General features: G+C 49.2%; 1 protein-coding gene across 2 annotated transcripts in view; it reads left to right on the top strand.

The window, feature by feature from the left end:
• Window positions 1–16782, top strand: part of LOC147727725 (uncharacterized) — a 252273-nt gene that overhangs the window by 140514 nt on the left and 94977 nt on the right. For both annotated transcript variants that reach the window (XM_086961721.1, XM_086961722.1), the window contains exons 4-5: window positions 7295–7408; window positions 14936–15049. In XM_086961721.1, coding sequence (XP_086817847.1) covers window positions 7295–7408; window positions 14936–15049 — 228 coding nt within the window. The remainder of the gene's footprint in view (window positions 1–7294; window positions 7409–14935; window positions 15050–16782) is intronic.

The following is a 16782-nucleotide window of genomic DNA, read 5'->3' as shown; positions in this document are numbered from 1 at the left end:
ATAGATCGAAGTATTGGCAGACTGGACTCCATTAAAACCACGAATCATGCATGGCATGAGTTGGCACGAGCGCAGGGCTGCGACCTTCTGTATTCCCCGCTCCTAAGGGTAGAGTGGGCGGTGTGGATCCCCTTCCTGAGGGAGAAGGGAGTCACAAGAACATTTCAGAGGTCGGGAGTGTCCAAACTTGAGGACCTGTTCGTGGATGGAGTGCTGAAGACATGGGAGCAATTGTCCCCTCAGCAGGCAGACGTCTCGCTCCTATCACAATTTCAATATCACAGGGTTCGGGGGGCATTGCGGGAACTCCTGGGACCGGACCTGCAGGAACCAACTGAGGTACCGGAACTTACTTACGTGATTAAAACAGTCTCCTCTCGTAAACTGGTGACTAACCTAAACAAATTGGGATCCCGCCACAAACCACCCCAGCCATCCAAAGCTAGAATAGAGTGGCAGCGCGATCTTCAACTGCAGATAGAGGATGACATGTGGAGGTACTGTTGCCTCAGCACAAAGAGGCTATCTTTGAATGGACGACATCGGCTGGTTCATTTCAAATTCCTACAGCGCGTCTACTATACCCCGGAGAGGCTGCACAGATACGGTTTGCGGCAATCCCCGGAATGTGAACGCTGCCATGCAGCGTCAGCTGATTTCCTCCACATGGCCTGGGCCTGTCCGGGCGTCAGTAAATTCTGGGGGGAAGTGTTCGCGGAACTGTGCTTAATTCTAGAGGCGGAGATCGTGGCTGATCCGGCGCTGGCACTGTTGGGTTACTCGAAGCCCCTGCCGGTTGCATTGAGACGGCTGGTAGATTTGGCCTTGTTAATAGCCAGAAGAGTAGTGGCTGCTTGCTGGATGAGAGGCCCGTTACCAACAAAGAAAAGATGGGCACAGGATATGTTGTACTGCTGCACACAGTCTGAGGTATATAGCGAATTGCTCCCTCCCATGAGCCGGCCCAAAAACTTCTGGACATTGTACAAGACATACATCAGCGGAACTGGGGAGGAGGAGGACACGGAGCAGGGTGGGGAAGTTGACAAGCGTAGCATACATGAGGAACCCGGGTAGGGGCCTTTGTGGGGGTTCGAGGTTGGTGCATAACTGGGGTCCACAGGGAGGTGCGGTAGGGTCATGGCGAGTAGAGGGACACTGGGGTGCAGTCCGCATGCAGGGGATATGTGCGGTGCGTTGCCCATGGGCCACACTGGAGGGCTCGGCCTGCCTCGTAAGGACAGCAGGCCGTTAGGCGGTCCTCAAGTTCCTCCTTTCTTATTCGAGTAACACCGTGTTCAATCAAGTATTAGCTGTGCTGCAACCTGGGCAAGAGCACTGATGGCGATATGTGGGTGGGGGGGTAGTTGGGGTAGGAGTTAGTTAGCCCTTCCCTTTTAGTTTTCTTGTTACGATGCTGGGTTGTGTCTTGCCTGCTTGCCTCAGGGTTGGTAATGTCCCCGTCCTACACACAGCCAGTGGAGTGTTGACACGAGCGCTGAAAGGTATGCACGGTAATGCTGTCTGGCCACTTCTAGATTTGTAATGCTCTACTCTCACGTTGTACGCCGCCGAACCTCCGGGATGTCGGCTCTCAGGCTGTGTCAAATATATACTATGTACGTGATATGTTTTTCTGGGAATTGGCTGGCACCCGCCTGGGGCTGCTGGCGACTAACTCTGTAATAGAATTTTGACTGTGAATAAAGGTTAACATTTTTAAAAAAAACCATCTTCCACCGGGTCCTGACCCCACCTTAATTGGCCATAAAAAGAACTACCAGCCAATTTCCCAGAAATGGTTGTGTGTGACAAGCCCTTGTTAATCAAATGTAACACAAACTGTACAATGGAACGTGTGTTACCATCTGCTTTCTCAACAAAATCTTTTGAGTTTACATAACTTAAAAATTCGTTCCAGGCCTGCTGATAGGTTCATCAAGTGGAAGGAGATATAGATTTTTCAACTAAATCGACGATCCTCAGTCCCCCAGCACCCAGGTGCTCTGTGGAATTGGAGTTTTGAAGGTGTCTGCCCCTGACGCCAAGTTGTGGAATTTCTGTCAAATAAAGCGAGACAAAGCGTCTGCTATAGAATTGTTGAAGCCTGGAATGTGTTGTGCTTTAAACACTATATTAAATCTTAGGCTTTGTAACATAAAAACCCATAACAGGCGTAACACACGTAGATCTTTAGCTTTTTGATTATTAATAAGATCTACCACAGACATATTGTTGGTGTGAAAAAGTACACATCTATCCCCAAATTTCACCCCCCCCCCCCTCCCCCAAACCAGCAAAGCAACAATCGGAGGGAATAATTCCAGGAAGGCAATACTGCGACCCCGTTGAAGCCAATGAGGGGGCCACCTTTCTGCACACTAGCGACCCTCCCAAAACAGACCGAATCCATGAGCCCCAGAAGCATCCGAAAAGAGCTGAATCTGCCAGATGATATTGTCCTCTACAAAAAAGAGGGAAACTCCATTAAAATCTTCCAGAAACGTAAGCCAAATGAAAAGATCTTCCTTGATAGCCTTAGAAATTCTAATCCTGTGGTGAGGAAGGTACGCCCCTGATATTGCCATCCCCAAACGTCTGCAAAAAGTCCTGCCTGCCCTAACCTCCCGACAGGCAAAGTTTAGATAGCCCAGTAAGCGCTGAACCTGTCAGAGCTCAATCTTGTCTTTGACGATTACACCCAGCAAAAAGGACTTGATTTTCTGTACCTTTTCTTTCGGCAAACGAGCCATCATATCCTGTGTGTCAATTTCTATACCCAAAAAGGTGAGTTTGGTGCCGGGGCCTTCAGTCTTTTCTGAAGCCAGTGGGACCCCAACTCGTTAGCCATATCCTGGAAAAAACCTAGCACCTTGCTACACTGATCTGAATGTGCGGCTCCAATGAACATAAAGTCATCCAAATAGTGGCAAACATATTGATGACCACGTCCTTTAATAAAGCACCATTGCAAAAAGGTACTAAACATTTAAGAAAGAGCACAGGATACTGAACACCCCATCGGAAGAACTCTGTCTACGTAAAATGCACTGTCAAAAAAAATGCTCAAAAGTTCCAAATCTGATGAGTGTATTGGTAGCAAGCGGAAAGCTGACTGAATATCGCTCTTCGCTAATTCAGCCGCAGTCCCCACCACCCTTACCAATTTTAATGCATCATCTACCGAAGCATAAGACACATTGGAATCAGCAGGGGAAATGAAATCATTAATGGATTGGCCATCCGGCCACAAGAGATGGTGAATTAAATGAAATTCCCCAGACACTTTCTTGGGTACTGATCCCAAAGGCGATCCAATCAAGTTTACCAGGGGGCACTGCCAGAATGGACCAGCTATCCTGCCTGCTCTCAATTCCACATCCAATTTCTGTCGCACAACCTGTGGTGACTCCTTAGCAGATTTGAAGTTATCAGCTCAACGATTATACCTTGGCCCCTGTTAACCAATCCTGAATCCCTCCCGGAAACCCCTATAAAGTTTGAAAGCAGCCTCAGAATCTAGGTAGTCAGTCAGCCATGATTCCATAATCAACAGCCAAAATGGGGTATGAGCCCTTCGGGATAGGTTGGAAAACTGATCCCCCGTCCCCTTTGAAATCTCCCTTGTTCCCCAAACCTTTGATTGGTAAAACATTGTGTGATTGCATGTTTTCCTCCACATTGGGAACATTCATGTTTGAATCTACAAAACTGTCTGTTGCAGACACCTCAGTTAAAATTCCAACAGGCTCCAGATACTGGAAACTGACCCCTACCAAACCAGCCCGCCTCGATTTGGGCAGGGTGCGGCTGAAAGGGCCAGTATGTGATTGGTAAGCCACTTGTATGCGTTGTGGCAGGCGGTTAGGCAGAGGAAATCCACTGGAGCCAAAGCTCGGAATCGACATCCCCCGGCTTATCGTGGAACAAACTAACCCTGGCTCTAAATTCCTCGTCGTAGCTGATCCACGCAAAACAACCAAAATGCATTTGGGCTTTTCTAGTGATGTCCATGTATTTGAACATCGCTACTGCCCTTTCTTGATGTCTTTCGCAATACACACTCGCATAGATCAAAAATGCTCACATCTAATTCTCTGTTTTGGGGACCCTGGGACGTTTAGCAAGTTCCCATTCCTTTTCTTTGGACCGTTCTTTAGCTTGAATGTCCCTATGGAGTAGTTTAAACACATCAACAAACTCTTGTTGCCAGATCCTGTTTTTTGTCTTATCTGAAAGATGCGTCCCCAATGGCATAGCTATTCCCATATAAGGAAGCTTCTTATGAATATTAGAAAGTTCCCCCACCTGCACATCGCAAAAATTACTTCCTCTATCCACTTTTTTATCTAGACTTGAAACCTTATTTACCACATCAGCACTATCAACAGTTGAAGACTGTGCAGTCACATTCCCCAACCACCTCCCCAGGAGACACTCCCACAACATCCGACAATGAAACTTCACCCACAGAACGTGTATTCTGTTTGCCACCCAAGGGTTGTGAGCAAGAAGCCCACGGATGTGGCTTACCTGTCGATAACTGAGCTGAGCGTTCCTGAAATTCTTGTGGATCATCACGCTGACGATGACCGCGTCGCTGTTCCTAGTCCATTGCACTGTCCGCTCCTGACTTCTTCAACACGCTAATAACATTGGTTGCCCCTGACCCACCCTTTGAAAACACATTATCCTGTATTAGCAATTGTACATTACCATCCACAATATCTTCACCCAAAACCCCTTCTTCAATATCATCATAATCATCCCCATAATCCAATTGTTCCTCATGTATATCCAAATCAAGGTTACTACTACCAGGCAATTCCAGCCACGGCCCGTATAGGGCGTGCCACCGGGCGGTGACGTGGGGCGGGGATAGGGGAAGGGTGGGGGGTATAAAATGCGGGAAACAGACGATTTCAGGTAAGTAACGGAAATTTCATTTTTTTTTCATTACTTACCTGAAATCGTCCGTTTCCCGCATTTTACAAACCCCCACCCTGCCCCTCCCCTGCCCCATGTCACCCCCCGGTGGCACCCCCTATATGGGCTGTGGCTGGGCAGTTCCCCATCCCCCACCCCCCCATCATACGACCTCCAATTGGTCAAAGGTATCTGCTCCCAATGCCCGGCCGTACACTGAAAAACCATACTTGATCCGCCCTGAGTGCCAGATTTCTGACCAATAGCCGCAAACTGCTCAGTGCTCGAAAGACTGAGAACTCCAGTCACTGTCTGTTCTCCTGCTGATGATGACACCTTTAAGCGGCTCCTGCCTGAAGGCGCTGGAAACTCCAGAACGTTCCCCCCAGACCCCTGTCCCGAGCTGCCACTCGTAACTAACTGGGTGTTAGAATGCCCCACCCACACCCAGTGCCCAGCTTAAGGCCCAAATGATGAATCAAAATTAAAATGAGGCTGAACCGGAGATCTAGGTGTAGGAAAAATAAATTCACACGCATATGAACCCCTTAACTGTTCAGGCGTTGTATCAACACGCTCACTGAGAGGAAACGATTCCACCACCTCAGGCTCCTCAAGTGCATAACCATGCACTGCTGACTCTGTGCTCCAACTGACCTGCTGCAAACGAAACCCTGCTTGACAACTGTGATTTTCCACCAGGGGGATCCCTGGGCAAAGGAGACTGCACAACCACAGAATTATCACCCAACAACACTGTCCCAGAAACATTGGAAATCCTAGACGGCTTATTCCTCGCTTGTTAAGGTACAGGGGAAACTGTGTGTTCCTCTAAAAACTCTTCCCCCCTATCACTGGAGTAGTCTACCAATAATGCAGAGCGCTTGCCTAAATTTACTTGAGCCGCTTCCCATATTAAAACCTGGGCGCTTCATGGGCATCTTCTTTTTCTCTTTTGCCCGTACTGTATTGGAGTAATTTGCAGGTAAAACCAGTGCAACACTCTCTCTCCCAGCAAAACCCCGTCCTCGCTCCCTCCCTGCAGAGCGTGGGCGGGAGGCAGCCCCACCCCACAGTGAGGCTCTTCTCCCAGCCCAGCCCACACGAGGGGCCAGGATTGCCCCCAACTGACCTGACACTCCCACCGGCACCGTAGCTGAGGAACACTGCGGCACTGGAAGCCTATCACCACCGCTCCTCCGGTGAGAGCGCCCACGGCTCCGTTTGAATGCTGCTTTACTTCCCACATTGACAGGCGGCAGCGGAGCTCGGCCGTGCGACGGTAAACATGCCGCCACCGCCGCGACCACTCCTCTTGCCGCCTTCCTCTTTGGACGCACCACGCCCGCCACCACAGCGGTAGACACCCCGTGCCTCAACAGGTCTTCCCGTCCCGCCGCGCACTAATTTCGCAGCGCGTCGCGCACCTCTTCACCCTCCGCCATATTTTCCCAATTTAACAAATTCCCCTCAAAAGTTGACAAAATATTGCTGACTAGAACAAACTTAGCCTTACAGAAACAAACCACTAACTAGCCTCCAAGCGTGCCCTCCCTCCAAAAGCGCACCTATTTATGACTTACCCGTAAAGCCCGCCTCCAAACCTACCTGTACCTCTCGTGCCGCGTGGATTGTTCCACAGCTCCAAAAATCCCAGGGGACACCAGCTCATGACCTCTTCCCCCTGGGTGCCCATGGTCTTGCCCACTTTTTTTTCCAAGTTACTTTTTATTTGGAGTACTTCCAGAGAGGATTTAGCACACAGTAAACCATCCCACTAATAAAATACAAGTGAAACAAACATTGAAACTGTATCAATCACAATCGCAGACGATGTAACAGTATGGTAAATACATCAGCCACCTCAGCCAGTGCTACTTTATGGATTTCCTGAGTAAGAGAAGGAGCATTAGTTAGAGTTTGGCAAACTTGGTACTCTGTCACAAACATGGCAGGTGTCAAGCCCTCCGTATTACAATTTCATTTTAGTGATTGGCAACCAGACATCCTTCACATTTTTGACTGAGAACCAGTTTGCTTAATTTTGAATATGGCTCCATTTTTTAAATATAATCAACAGATGGAAGGCACCTATTGGTTCATACTTTGTATTTTGTGTCACAGACATACCATTGAATGTATTTCAATTTAAACTTCATATTTAGCATCCCAATTTGTTGCAATTTGAGTTGTCTTACACACGAGCAGCTAATCCCCATTGTTGCAGTGAGAGCAGTTTTTCCTCAATACTGATTTAAAACTTATTTTTTAGGCTTTGAATTAAGCAAACCAATGTGAAAGAGAGCAAATTAAACACACATTACCTATAACACTAATCTATTGTGCAATTATGTCATTACACTGATAGGTTGTCATGTTGTCGATCCTGGCCCTTCCAGCTGGATTAATAACAGGGAAGAGGTCAACGTATGGGATCAACAAGAAACAAACCGAAGAACAGATCTCAGTGAACACCCCTCAGGTATGTGCTGTTGCCTAGAAGCTTTGGTGTAGACCTTACCCATGCTAAATAAATTATTTATATCATGACTATGGTGTAATGTTGAATATGGGGGTAGGAGGATCACAGTAACATCCAATTCTGTTTACTGAAGGATCATTGGGACTGCTTTGAATAACGGCTTAAGATACCATGTTCTAAAAGATCCTAGGTATTGTATTACTTTGCAGAGCCTATTATCAAATTCCATATTCATATGTGTTACTCTTAAGAAGTAAGCAAAAAGAACAATTGATGGACAGAATGCAGAACAATGTCATACATTCGCCCCAGTACAAAGATCTGGGTCTAAATCCATATTTTTTTTGCTCCCCATGCCATTCCTGTATTGACCCAGCCATATGCTAATCGGTCTTGACCCTGCGCCCAATGGCAACAGTCCAGCCCGCAGTAGCAGCTCCTCGTGCGAGCGCTGTGAGTCAGGGAAGTGGCGGGGGGAGGGGGGGGGGGGGCTAGTGAACTCAGGCTTACGGCCGAATGGAGTTAAGTAAATAAATGAATAAAGAAAACAAATTTCATTGCGCATGCTGCATCGTCGATGGCAATGCGCGCAATATAATTCATTTTATTTATTTATTTCCATTCGTCCACAAGCCAGAGTTTCTTCCCCCCTCCCCCGTCCCGCCTCACCACCCACAGCACTCCCATGAGGAGCCGCTACCCTCTGAAAGTCAGGCCCTAAAATTGGGTGCGTGGTTCCCAGTGAAGAACAAATGTAGTTATGTTATTTGTGCAAGCCTCACAGATGCTGCCTCGTTTTCCAACATACCGAATGCAGAACAATGTCATACATTCACCCCAGTACAGAGATCTGGGCCTTTCTGTAGTAGGGGATATCTGTGTATAGTCATAATCTAGTGAATAGTCCCGCCCATGTGCGTGGACCCTGGCAATCAAAAATAATCTCTTAAATTGTCAAAAATGCAGAACTGCAAAGACACTTAAGAGAGAATTTAAAGACAAATAATGCAGCCTATATCCACAGGCTACACTGTCTAGTACTTCAACTAGAAATTCCACCAAAAAAACCACACACACAGCACAGCCTGCCCAGTTTCCTCCATAGAGAAACTTGCCTCTACCAGTAAAAGCCTCTGGAATGATAGAGAGGAAGGACTGGACAGACAAGCCCCATAGGCTGCCATTATGTGGCTTAAATAGGATACTGTGCCTTTAAGAGAACTTTCCAGAACTTCTCCCAGTATCCCAGAATGCACAGCAGGTCCCTTTTACTTTTAGTTCTTTTTTCCGGCTCCTGCTAACAGGACCCTGGCATTGAGCTCTCCCTTTTTCAAGGGTTTATTGGATCTTTTGTGCACTTTTTGGATAAAAGTGTTTTCAGTTATATCTTGGTGTTTCCCTTCACTCCTGTGTGTTTGTTCAGGCTTTTTATGGCTCTAAAATGCCTGCTCTTTTCGACAAGTGCCCAGCATGTGGAAGGAAGAAGTCCAAGACTGATCCACACGACGTCTGCATTATCTGTCTCCCTGAAGCACATGTCCCTGAAGACTGTGACATCTGCCAGAACCTTTCAGCAAGGACCCTGAGGGAAAGGCTGAAGATTAGGCTTCAAGGCCTGGAGGAGAGACGACTGCAGGCTGCAGGTGGGTCTGGGCAGGCTGGGAAGGTTCCCTCTGCCTCTGCTGAGGCCTCTGGGGGGCTCCCCAGAGGCAGGAAGACCAGCAAACGGTCCCGGTCTCCGTCGATTACATCGACGATGACGTCGAGAGGGATGACGACGGTGTGTTCCCCATCTCCCCGGGGCTCCGGGTCGAGACGGCGTGAAGGATCGACGTCGAAGGGCCTGAGTAGGCCGCCGTCGAGACCACCGTCGACGGCGTCTTCGTCGTCGACGTCAGCGTCGAGCTATCGGCGTCCAGAAGGAGCGACAGGCCTCAGCGCTCGCCGTCGAGGCGACACCACTGGTCACCGTCGAGAAGACAGTCGGCGTCGAGGATTCGGCGTCGAGGGGATCCTCGACGTCGAGGACCTCAAGAAAGCGGTCGGCGTCAAGGAGGAGTCGACGCTCATCGTCAAAGACTGAACGTTCGACATCGTGGAGGCGGCGTTCGGCGTCGAGGAGGCGGCGTTCGACGCCGGAAAAGCGACCCTCAGCGTCGAGAAGGAAGAGGTCGGCGTCTCGGAGTTGTTCCAACTCTCCTAAGCGGCGCAGAAGGAGTTCTGGCGCCAGAAGTCACGCTGAGTCTGGTGGAGGGCGCCGGAGACGGCGATCACCTACTGGAGGGGCTGGTTCGCAGTCCCCTCCCCCGAAGAAGTCACCGGGCTCGGTGTACTCGGTGGTATATACACCACCTCGGCCGAAGTCGCCCCCTCCTCCTGTACCTAAGGAGGATCCTCCCATCAACCCTCCGCTTCCACCACTTCCACCCTCAGGACAACCACCACCACCGCTTCCGCGCATGGGCCCGTCCCTCGGTCGGAGATACCTCCTGTTCCTCCGCCAAGGTCGGTGTCACTGCCCCCACTTCCTACACCGCCTAAGGGGACGCCTAGACCGAAACCCCAGGATAGGCCACGGAAGACGCCTCCACGGAAACCTGCGGAACGCCCACGAACTGGGAGGTCGCGTTCTCGTTCCAGGAGGAGGGAACGATCACGCAACAGGGCATCCACGCGGTTGAGACGACGCCACAGGAGGCGCAGGTCTCGTTCCCTTACGAGGGCCTCAGGGACCAGGGACTTCTCTCCGACTTTGTCGGGGTCACCGGAGACAAGGGTGTCACCAGTTGACGATCTGGTGGCTTTTCACGATGTCCTGTTAAGAGGTGCAGCAAAATTGGGCATCTCGTTGACGGTGCCCACGCCCAAGACATCGGTAATCTTCGAGACACTGCACCAGAAACATCTGTCTCGTCCTTTATTGCCACTGGTACCGGACCTGGAGGATCCGGCCATGGACCTTTTTCTCACCCCGGCGGTGACTAAGGCGGCCCCCTCGAGAATACTGAAAAAATACCGGGCTCCCGATTCTGATCCGGCTTCTCTAAGAGTGGAACCCCCTCCAGGCTCTGTGATAGTGACGGCGGCTCGTAAACAGCATGCCACCACTCCGTCATCCACAGTCCCTCCAGATAAAGAGTCTAGATGGCTGGATTCGGCTGGGAGGAAGGTGTGTGGGACGTCGGCGACCTCCATGAAGGCTGCGAGTCCCACGGCCTTGTTGGGACGCTATGACCGTGCCCTCTGAGAATCCCTCCAGCAGTTTGCGGAACACCTGCCTCGTGAGAAGAGAGAAGATTTCCAGGAGGTGTTAAATGAGGGGATGTTGGTGGCGAATCAGGTCATCAGCACTGCAGCCGATTCTTCCCTCTTGGCGGCACATGGCTTCTGCCATGGGATTAACCAGCGACGACACGCCTGGCTCCGCCTCAGGTCACTAAAACCTGACGCACAACAAAGGGTTGCCAATCTACCATTCTCTTGCAAAACCCTATTTGGGAAACATGCGGATGACGAAATGGCCCGCATGAAGGCGGAGGCCGAAACACTCACGGCTGTGGGTCTGGAAAAGCCCAAAGAGACAAAGAAATCGTACCGCCCGTTCCAGAGACGGTTCGGTGGACAGGGCAGAGGGCGTGGCCAAGCTTCGGGACAGCAGCAGCAACAACAGCAGCAGTTCCGAAGGCCGTTCCAGAAGCGCCAGAAAGGCAGAGGCGGCCAACAGTCGGCACCAGCGACCAAAGGCCCGGCCGGGTCTAGGCCCTGAGCGCTTACTTCCCCTGCATCCGTTACCCACTCCGGTGGGGGAAGCTTTCAATTTTTTCTGGCAGAGTGGAGAAAAATTACTCAGGACAAGTGGGTGTCGAATATTGTTTGCAATGGATACAGTCTTCGGTTCACCAGCCCGCCTCCAGCAATTCCACCGGTCAGCTCGCAGTTTCAGCTGCGCGAGCTCCAGGCGGAGGACGATATCCTGTTAAGGAAAAGGGCGATAGTAGACGTACCTCTGTCTCAGAGAGGAAGAGGTCTGTACTCCCGGTTCTTCCTGGTTCGCAAGAAGGACAAGAACGAGTTCAGGCCCATTCTGGACTTGCGACAGGCAAACAAGTGGATTCGCAGAGAGAAGTTTCACATGCTGTCGTTGCATCAGATTTAGCCTCAGTTGCAACAGGGAGACTGGTTATGTGCTATAGACCTACAGGATGCGTACTTCCATGTGCCCATTGCACACAAACACAAGAAGTTCCTGCGATTCCAAGTCGGCGCCAATCATTATCAGTACACAGTACTCCCATTCGGACTAAAGTCTGCGCCGAGAACATTCTCGAAGCGCATGGCGGTGGTAGCAGCACACCTGAGGAAGAACAAGGTGTTTGTCTACCCGTACCTGGACGATTGGTTGATCAAGGCTTCCTCCTTCTCGGAAGCTCGAGCACACTTCCAGAAGACGTGCGTTCTCTTGAACAAGCTGGGGTTGCACATCAACATGTCCAAGTCTGTCCCGACTCCGGTCCAATGCATACAGTACTTGGGAGCCTCCATCAATACGCTGTCAGCAAGCGTGTCTCCTTCGGAGGAGCGACGATTATCACTCCTTTGGACGGCTCAGGCTCTTATGACCACTCCATCTACAACAGTGAGGACGTTGTCTTCTCTACTGGGATCGATGGCCTCTTGTATCTTCCTAACGCCACACGCACGACTGCACATGACACCGTTGCAAGAGTGCTTGGAGGACCAGTGGGATCAGAGGAAAGGATCTTGGGACGACAAGATACGACTGTCTCTACATGCTCTTCAGTCTCTGAAGTGGTGGTGTTCAGCGGAGAATCTCCTCAGAGGGGTTCCAATCCACAAGGACATTCCCACGCAGACTGTCGTGACGGATGCTTCTCTCCAAGGTTGGGGGCGCACTCCGGAGACTTACAGATTCGAGGAACGTGGTCCCCGATAAAGGCCACATATCACATCAATTTCCTGGAACTCAGAGCTGTTCACTTGGCACTGAAGGCTTTTCATCCGTCCTTTCAGACCAACTCTCTGCTTGTACAGACAGACAATACGACCAAGATGTATTACCTCAACAAGCAGGGGGGCTCGAGATCACGCACTGTCACAGGAGGCGCAGGCGATCTGGCACTGGCTTCTGGCCAGAGGACTGACTATAACGGCTACCCATCTGCCAGGTGTGCAGAATGTTCAGGCAGACACACTGAGCAGACTGATTCAGGAAAACCACGAATGGGTCATAAACGACGAAGTACTAGGAGAAGTCTTCGCAAGGTGGGGGACTCCAGACGTAGATCTGTTCGCCACCGCCGAAAACAGCAAATGCCGAGACTTCGCCTCCAGGTACTACCAGCAGGGGACACTGGGGAATGCGCTATGGATCAACTGGTCGAACAGCTTTCTGTACGCTTTTCCACCCATTCCCCTGATTCCAGCGGTACTCATCAAGCTGGCCCGGTCCAGGGCGCGTATGATACTCATTGCTCCGGAATGGCCCAGGCAGTGGTGGTTCACGAACCTGCTTCACCGGTCTCTCCTTCCTCACATACGGCTGCCGTGCAGGCCGGACCTTCTCACGAAGTTCGGGGGGGCAGATGTTGTACCCCAACCTCTCGTCCTTACCTTCTACATTTGGCGCAGTCAGGACTTAATGTTCATTTCATTAAGGTTCATCTCGCTGCATTGACTGCCTAAAGGAAATGCCCTTCACAGACTTCCTTCTTCCAGATCCCTGTGATCAAAGATTTTCTGGAAGGCTTGAAGAAAGTATTCCCTCCTGTCAGGCTCCCTTCGCCTTCATGGGAATTGAATGTGGTGCTGTCCAGGTTGATGAAGGAGCCTTTTGAACCTATTCATAAGGCTTCGTTGCAGCACCTGTCCTGGAAGACGGCGTTCCTCGTGGCCATTACATCGGCCTGCAGGGTGAGTGAAATTCAGGCGTTGTGTAGCCAAGAACCTTACACTGTATTTCATGCTGCTAAGGTTATTATGCGTACTCACCCTAAATTTCTTCCCAAGGTTATTTCTGATTTTCATGTCAACCAGACCATAACTTTGCCTAAGTTTTTTCAGAATCCTTCATCTCCAGCGGAAAGGTCTGTACATTCCCTGGATGTTAGGAGGGTGTTGAAATTTTATCTGGATAAAACCAAAGATATTCGTAGGTCAGACCAATTGTTTATAAATTATGGATCGGTCAGGACGGGTATTGCTACCTCTAAGCAGTCCATCTCTAGGTGGATTGTGTCCTGCATACAGTTGTGTTACCAAAAAGCTAATAAGACCTTAGGGAGTAAACCTAAGGCTCATTCCACCAGGGGCAAAGCGGCCACGACTGCTTTGCTCCGTAACGTTCCAATTGCAGAAATCTGCAAGGCGGCCACTTGGAAGTCGGTCCATACCTTTGCTAAGCATTACTGCCTGGACACTGACGCCGGGGCAGACGCTCAGGTTGGGCAGGCTTCGCTGCGAAATTTGTTCATACAGTAGTGGTGTTAATTTTCTTCTCTCCACCACCGCTTTGGTGTGGGGATGGGCTTGCCATTCTATTCACTAGATTATGACTATACAGAGAGATCCCCTTCTACAGAAGGAGTAGTTTCTGTCCTGTAACTCCAGTTCTGTAGTAGGGGTATCTCTGTTATAGTCATAAGCGCCTGCCCTCCTCCCCGGTGGAGAAAGATATTCATGTAAGGAATGCTACAGGTCTGGCGTGTTACGCCTTCAAAAAGAACTGAAAGTAAAAGGGACCTGCTGTGCATTCTGGGATACTGGGAGACGTTCTGGAAAGTTCTCTTAAAGGCACAGTATCCTATGTAAGCCACATAATGGCAGCCTATGGGGCTTGTCTGTCCAGTCCTTCCTCTCTATCATTCCAGAGGCTTTTACTGGTAGAGGCAAGTTTCTCTATGGAGGAAACTGGGCAGGCTTTGCTGTGTGTGTGGTTTTTTTGGTTGAATTTCTAGTTGAAGTACTGGACAGTGTAGCCGGTGGATATAGGCTGCATTATTTGTCTTTAAATTCTCTCTTAAGTGTCTTTGCAGTTCTGCATTTTTTGACAATTTAAGAGATTATTTTTGATTGCCGGGGTCCACGCACATGGGCGGGACTATTCACTAGATTATGACTATAACAGAGACACCCCTACTACAGAACTGGAGTTACAGGAGAGAAACTACTTCAAATCCATCATTTTCTTTGCTCCCCATGACATTCTTGTTTGGACCCATCAGCCAGAAACCCTGAAAACTGTCCTAGGATGCTTCTTTCCGGTCCAGGGAGGACCTGGCTTGGCGGTTCGGGCTCGACTGTTCCCATGAGGCACAGGGTCAAGACTGATTTGCACGTGGCCTGGTCTAAACTGGGGTGGCATGGTGAGCAAAAGAATGATGGATTTAACACAGATTTCTTGACTGGGGTGAATGTTTTGATTTGATTCCGTCAATCAATTGTGAGTCTTTTACTCTTAAGAATGAAAAGCTCAATATATTGCATAATCCTGTTATGTTCCCTTCACAGACTGTTATCCTGCCATGCGCTCAGATGTTTTCCTTCAAATTCAACAAGAAGAGTTGCACGGGCGAAATAGGTCTAGCTCAGAAGGATCAGGAATTAATCATAATCGCAGCAAAGGTGAGCCAAAGGTTATTGAAATGTAAGGTAGTCCGTGGTAAATATGAATCAAGCCATGCCTTTTTTTTGTAGTCTTCTTTGAAGCATAATAACAGCCTGAGACTTTTAAACTGTGAACCTGTATGCAGTTGAATTTAGTCTTGAATTTCATGACTTGCTGTTAACATCCCCTAGAAAAATCTCCTTTCACACCTCAGCGCCCTTGGTTGTGTCTAGAATAATATAATTGAAGAAACATATGGAGAGATAGGTTCTGGTCATTTAAATTATTTTAGCAAAGTATGGAAAGATGGGTTCTAGCAATTTAAAATATTTTGATTTGGCTGCAAAAATACTGCAGAGGCATACAACACTAAGCGGATATGCCATACACTTGGATTCCAACATGTTCACAACATCCCTTTACACAAAAATATTACACTAGCAACACAAGGTAGAATATATTAAAAATCCAATATAGCAAAGCCTCACTGCAAGAGTGAAGTAGTGATTTGGGAAGAAACAGAAGTTTTCACAATTTACAATACTACAGTTTGTATTTCATTCTCATCTCCTTAACTAGGATTCCTATTGGTATTTTGCTACAGGTATTGTTACACTCTGCAGTATCTGTATGTAATTGGGACGAAAGTGAGACCCATTAAAGCTGGTACACTTGTAGTATGGCCCAAAAGCTTGGAATATGTTAGGTCACAACACTATCAAATTATGGCTATTCCACTTCAATTAATGACTTTCCCAGATACACAGAAAGGAGCACCTAGTTAGAAAATACACTACTAAGCTATAATATTGATGATTGGCACTTTACAAATGTGAATAACATACCAACAGCATGTACCACTTGGAAGCTACACATAAAAATATTCAGTACATTGTACTTAACAGAAAACCTGCTACACTTTCATCCATCCGCCACCCCCGAGTTGGAGGGACCGACGCAGGGCAAGCGGCAGTCCCTCCGTGCGAATTAGGATGTGACCGCCACCCTGGCGGTCACATCCTGTATATTTTACATTGCGGCGGGTGCTGCTTTAAGCAGCACCCGCCGCAATGTAAAATATGCATGTGTAGCCTTGGCATGCACAACTTGGCAGGCACCCCGTGGTGCCTGCCACCCTGTGCATGCCAAAGCAGGGGGGTACCATAGGTACCCCCCATGTGCACCCTAACACCCCTGGGGGCCCGCAACGGGCCCCCAAACACAAAGGACCACATGCTTTTCCACGGCGGAAAAGCCGCCGCGGAAAAGCATGTTTTCTGCCCCATCCTAATATTGCTGGCGGTGTCTGATAGACACCGCAACCATATTAGAGCTTTTCCGCCACGGTCGGAAGGGAACCGCAGCGGAAAAGCGGCGGGCGGTCTTCCTGTCCGCCGATGACCCCCCAGCCATCCTAATCTGGCGGGGGGTCTTTGAAGGCACTGGTGCGGTGAATACACATCCTCCGGGCCCGCAGTGGCTTCCGCCGGCCCGGAGGACGCGGATTCATCGCAATCCTAATCGGCACCCAAGTCTGGATAGGGCAGTAAATAGATATCGTGCCCCTCCTCACCACTACTAACTCTTGTTAATACACTTATCAAATAGCCTGACAATAGCTGCTATGTACAGCTGGTAGTCTTGAAGTATTATTTGAATATAACTAAATAGAAATATTCTTTATAAAAGCACACACCTGTTATAACAACAGTAGAACCACAAATATACTACCATTGTTACAGCTCATAAA

Source organism: Lissotriton vulgaris, chromosome 3_1 (genome assembly GCF_964263255.1).
Source record: "Lissotriton vulgaris chromosome 3_1, aLisVul1.2, whole genome shotgun sequence".
Classification (NCBI taxonomy): Eukaryota; Metazoa; Chordata; class Amphibia; order Caudata; family Salamandridae; genus Lissotriton; species Lissotriton vulgaris.
Note: the sequence above shows the minus strand (reverse complement) of the source record. Positions and strands in the feature narration are given on the sequence as shown.